Source organism: Priapulus caudatus, unplaced genomic scaffold (assembly GCF_000485595.1).
Source record: "Priapulus caudatus unplaced genomic scaffold, Priapulus_caudatus-5.0.1 Scaffold419, whole genome shotgun sequence".
Classification (NCBI taxonomy): Eukaryota; Metazoa; Priapulida; class Priapulimorpha; order Priapulimorphida; family Priapulidae; genus Priapulus; species Priapulus caudatus.
Genome location: NW_014577480.1, coordinates 262,274 through 267,949, shown reverse-complemented (window position 1 = coordinate 267,949; position 5,676 = coordinate 262,274). Strand labels below are relative to the sequence as shown.

Below are 5,676 nucleotides of genomic sequence, written 5' to 3'. Positions count from 1 at the left end.
GTCTGGATTGTTGCTCCTCATTGTCCATGGGCTTTTAACTTTGCTAAGATGATTTCATTCTTCCTGCATTCCTGTAATGATAAACATGTAACAATGTAATAACACTGATCACATTCCCTTCCTGCGTCTATTGCGAGTTAGAGCCATATTCTAATTGCGTAAGTCATATACACATTGGCATAAGTTAGTAGAGACAAATATAAATAGTGCACTTCACTCAATAAACAAAAAATTGTACTCATTGTTCAATCTACATTACAGTCAGAAGTAAACAAAAAGCAAAATAGTAATGATACGTGTGAATGCAATATTTACTCAGCGTGGGAAAAAGATGGTTTAACAAGTTTGCAAATGCTGTGGTCTATTTCATTTGCTTACAGTTTCTTACACAATGCTCTTGACTTAGGTTACATTGATCCTGCAATTACTACTGTGCAGTGTTCTAAAGCGGTGAAGGTAACTCGTAGTTATTAAGAGACTATTGACGCACCACTCTATACTCTATACTCTATACTCTATACTCTATACTCTATACTCTATACTCTATACTCTATACTCTATACTCTATACTACTATCAGGGGCGTAGCTACCATNTGCAATATTGCTTGTATTTACTATAAGTTACATTGCCATAGTTCTTATCGTGATATTTACACCCTTTGATAATTGGTCAATTGAATTCAGTATAGCTATATATTTCATTTCTGCTGTCATGCAATAAAGCTGTACATATTCACAAAAAGACTGTATAAACATCCCTGCAATCTTTATTTACATGATGTCAGGACATCTGTNGATAAAATACAGCACATTATGAAAGCTCTCAAATTCCTGATTCTGGAAGAAGCAAATTAAAAGCTTTCTGTGAAATCTAATATCTATTATATTAGTGTAGTCATGCAAAATTGTCAATAAAATGTTGATTTGCTTCAGAAAGAGGATGGGTGAACCAATACCTTAAAGAGCACATATTTTATTGCGGTCGGGCAAGTTCTCATAACCCGCTATGTAGTTTTGGAAGACTCTTCAAAGTCACTCAGCCACTTCTTTGCACCATCTTCAGTTTGTGCACTTAGCTGCAGTGACGCTACAAATCCAGATCCATTTGTATGGAAGTCCGATACATGGTACTGGTAGTCAGAATTTGTAGGCAAAATTTCCTGCAAAACAAACAAAAAATACAAGAATCCTATATTATTCCATAATTTTTTTTACACAGATCTAAAGAGGTTTTAAGCAGGGAAAGGTTTTAAGCCTACAATTACATTACTGAATAGAGCAATTTCTTAATTTGAATTTATGGATGTAGGCTAGCTTGCACATCTTTCCCAAGTGTTTGGTGACAAGCAATCCAATGAACCTGCTACAAACAACTGCATTTTCTAGGCAGGCAGAATTTTTTTTGGGTTGCACCCGCATCACTTCCAATTCACCTCTCTTCTTCAAGTTCTCGTTTCCTTGTATTCCCGCACAGATGTAATGGAACCAGCGGTCGCAATTGTCACAGCAGATACTGTTTTCCTCAGTTTCAACAGGGTGTGCTTGGCACACTTCCCCACACATACCACATGGATAGTCAGTGTTTGGATGGATGTGACCTTAATTTAAACGCAGTGGCTATTTGTACCGATTGGTAAAAATAATTCTAATATTAGTGTCCTTGTCTTTAGATAGATGCTCCCATATTTTTTTCCCCACCTTCCTTATTACTCTTTCCTCCAGTTCAGTTTATCTGGTGATATTTAGGTTCAAGGATAGAGAACATGGGGCCCATTGAGACCTAGGCTATGGCTATGGCCATGAGACAGATTGGCGATAACTCGGATAAGGCTTATTGGCAAACCCTTGGACAAACTTTACTGCTGTAGCGCTGTATTGGCAGATTGGTATATCTTTGAGTTTACATTTTGTCAAGGCCTATGTTGCAAGCAAAAAAAGTTAATCAAATGGATACGGTATCATCTCCATTTAATTATTACCTAACCCGACCAGGCTGTGTGACTAACGTCAATATACTCCAATAGCGTCAATATAGGGTCTTAATTCTAACCCTAGCAAAGACCGTTTCTTGGAGCTAATTATTACCATAACATCTACAATAAATACTATTACTACTACTAGTATTAGTATTACTAGCTGAAACCCGCGCTACGCGCGGGCTTAGTGACTGTGATGCATGTGTTACCAGTGCAGTAGTGTTAATACTGTTATGTGTAAGGTGTTATATGGAGAGTTTAGTTGTTGCACATGTTTGTTTTTTTATGGTTGAAATGTCAATACAAATACATGTGCAATCATGCTTACACGTAACACATTAACCATTTGTTTGGCAAGTACACAGTGAAATACACACACCCACACAGAAATGTTTTATTGTATGCTATGTAGTACTTATGTACTGGTTGATGATACGGNACACACACACACACACACACACACACACACACACATGCACACACACAATAAAATACACCGATTTTATGACAGAATGCATGCATATAAAGAAGTAATAACCGTATATATGATACATAAGTATGTTATATACCTATTCTTTCTCATTTTCGTTCTAATTTCTTACAGAAAACTGAATTCAGCTGACTCAAGTGAAATAACGCCAGTTAATAATTTTTGCCGAATCATTTACAATTCTGCGCGTTTTGTTGCGATCATTTGGTTGCTGCACGCTGCTTCCACCTAAACGAATCTCCTCGGTATGTACAAGTTGATAGGGTTTCTCTACGTCACCACTTCTCTTTCCTTCTCTGCTGTTTTCTTCTCTTTGCTTCTCTTCTTTTGTCTTCTGTTTGCTTTTCTTCTATTGTCTTCTCTTCTCTTCTGTGCTCTTCTCTTTTCTTGTCTTGTCTTCTCTTCTCTTCTCTTCTCNTTCTTTAGTCAATATATCGTTATTCGCTCTATTACGGTTAGAGTTCTGCTATTGGTCCCGATTAGTTATTACTCCTGTACGTGATAACCCCCCAAGATCTCCACACTACTGTGCCTCTATGCGCTCCAGGGGCGTGCGGCGTCGTGGCGGGATGCCAGCTGAAGCGGCGGTCGGGGTAGTGGTCGTAGCGGCAGGCCGTGGGGTAGCGGTTCGTAGCGGCAGCCGGCGGCAGGACAATCGGGGGGCCCTGCTGGCGCGGCGCGTAGACGTAGAGGGTCGAGGTCCTGCGATGTGACGGCAGCGGTCGTCGAGTGGCCCATGTATTTAGTGATGACGTCAGAGACACGATGTAACCAGCCTGTTCAGGGTATTCATTATGCCAAAATTTAAAGCCTCAACCCTCCTACAGCCGTTAATAAACCGGTAGATTAACTAAATAAGATGCTTCGTGGTAGATTTTGGGTAAGGGGGTTATGCTAGAAAGTGACTTCGTCTCTGGGTGCTATTTAGAAGTGCATTCTAGTCTACTGCAAACGTAGTAAAACGATTCGATATGTTATAATGTTATTTTCAATATATTTCAGTATAAACTAACATGTAGAATGGAACGTGATGGCAAATATAAATAGTGAACAATAAAAAACCGTTTGTTACACTACATTTCTTAAAATTCCTACTTACCTGGTCTTCATCAACATCCTTGCCAGAGTCTAACTTTAGTTGTTCAACTTCAATGTTTTCCTGGAGGCGTGCCATCTCCTTCTTACAGTTGGCTCTGCAAACAAAACCAACATTCTAATTGGCCTCTCGCCACGCCCTAGGTCTAATGCCTATCAGGTAAACCATTAGCAGGCCTGGAATCTGCACTTTCCGATGGCATGCACAAGGCAGCGCACCTAAACACTGTGTGATTATGGTTTGCAGTTCTGTCCGACTCAAACACAATAAAAGAACTGTCTTCATTTAGAAAGTGCTCTATTACCTGATGAATTACCTGATGAATCACCAGTTTTGTGCTGGTCAATGTTACCTCGACTGGTCTTGTATCACCTAACACAGCTTAAATTTAATGTAGCACTGAAGAATCACCCCCACAGAGATGCCAACACATATTTGAAGCAATCTGTAGTTTCTGGCCATCAAATTAGTAGTTCTAGGGTCACGTAGTGACCCGAGTTTGATAGGGGGGTCCGGCATGCCCCCCGGAAAAATATTTGATTCTGAGATGCAATTTCCTGCATTCTGAGGGTCAAAAATGACAATAATTGACAAAAAAATACAAATAAATTGTAGTGGTTGGCATCTCTGCCCCCAGTGGGTGAAACTACATAATATCATGTACATATTTCATCCACAGGATGCTGTACAGAGAAAGATGGATTTATGTCTGTTTTGTTTGTTTTATGTTATGAGACGATGCTTTAATAATCTAGCCAAATAAATTAGCACGGTTTTAATCAGTTACAAAAGGGAACGCACAGTAAACCCTTATTTTACTGAATTTATTACAGTAACAAAACGGTGCACACTAGCAGGATAGTGCTTCAAGTTAGACCTCCTCTAAGCGTTGAAAGAAAATGTGTGAAGTTTACAGCAAAACCAACAGCAAGTGTTAAGCATCTCTTAACAAAGCTGGCCCTAAGTGAAGCAACAAAGTACATAAATAAAATACATAAATATACATAAATAGAATAGATATAGAATTCTAATATAATAGAATGTTCTTATAGCGAGAATCGGACCGATACCTGAACTCCTGCTCCTGCTTCTTCAGGTTTTCGTTGGTGGCAACCAGGTCACGAAGTTTCTGCAGAACCTCCTTGTTTTCACTATTCTCCACGTCAGCCAGTGCTGCTATCTCTGCATGCAGTCGCGTGTGATAGTCCCTCGCCTTTTGCACTTCCCGTTCTGCATCTTCGTACTTCTGCTTTAGATCTGCCCACTTCGCCTGCGCCTGTACACATAATAATAATAATAATCATCATCATCATCATCATCATCATCATCATCATCGTCATCATCATCACCATCATCATCATAATCATAATCATAATAATAACAATAATAATAATAAACATAATAATAATGGTAGGCCAATGGTAAGTGGTCTGCAGCCGTAGTGGTGTGACCTTCATGTTAGCTAATAAAAAAATTTCTTCTTACATTGTCTCACTAATGTTTATAGCCCACTCTGTGCTCTCAAAATATTTCTAAAACACAACTAAATAAACAAACATTACTGCATAACAAATTTCTATTTGTGCTTATCTATTTGATTGTGGATATTTTATGGGCAGATGCACTCACTTCCTCCAGTTAAAGATTTTCTACAGGTTACTAGAATCCCCACTACTCCACCCACAGAGTTCACCCGCAAGAGATCGTTAGATGAGCGCTGTCGCTCTGCGGCACTTGTTCAGAGAACACGAGGGAGCATTATGCGGGTGCCCAGCGATCAACCAGCATGCTGTCGCTCTCTCATACAAGCAGCTGAGATGCAAACGCAGCGCTGGAGGAGGTGAGTTGCCTGCTGCGCCCATAAAATATCCACAGTCAGCTAGACGAGCAAATAGAAATTTGTTATGCAATAAGGTTTTTTTTATTTAGTTGTATTTTAGAAATGTTTTAAGGTTCAATCGGGTCAGCTGGAGGAGGTGAGTGCATCTTTGGACAGTGACGTGAATGCACAGGTTTTGGACAAAATAACGTCAATTCATGATTTATCTAACATACGTGATACGATGGCCACGTGTCACGTGATATGACAAACATTATGCAATGGGGGTTCAGC

At 39.5% G+C, this 5,676-nt stretch overlaps 1 protein-coding gene across 1 annotated transcript in view; it reads right to left on the bottom strand.

Annotated features, from left to right (window-relative positions):
- Positions 1 to 3,441: 3,441 nt before the first annotated feature.
- Positions 3,442 to 5,676, bottom strand: part of LOC106810208 (coiled-coil domain-containing protein 93-like) — a 4,425-nt gene continuing 2,190 nt past the window's right edge. The window contains exons 3-5 of the mRNA XM_014813492.1: positions 5,257 to 5,296; positions 4,634 to 4,839; positions 3,442 to 3,660 (exon numbers count right to left, since the gene is read on the bottom strand). Of these exons, the coding sequence (XP_014668978.1) occupies positions 3,456 to 3,660; positions 4,634 to 4,839; positions 5,257 to 5,296 (451 nt within the window). The 3' untranslated portion in view covers positions 3,442 to 3,455. The remainder of the gene's footprint in view (positions 3,661 to 4,633; positions 4,840 to 5,256; positions 5,297 to 5,676) is intronic.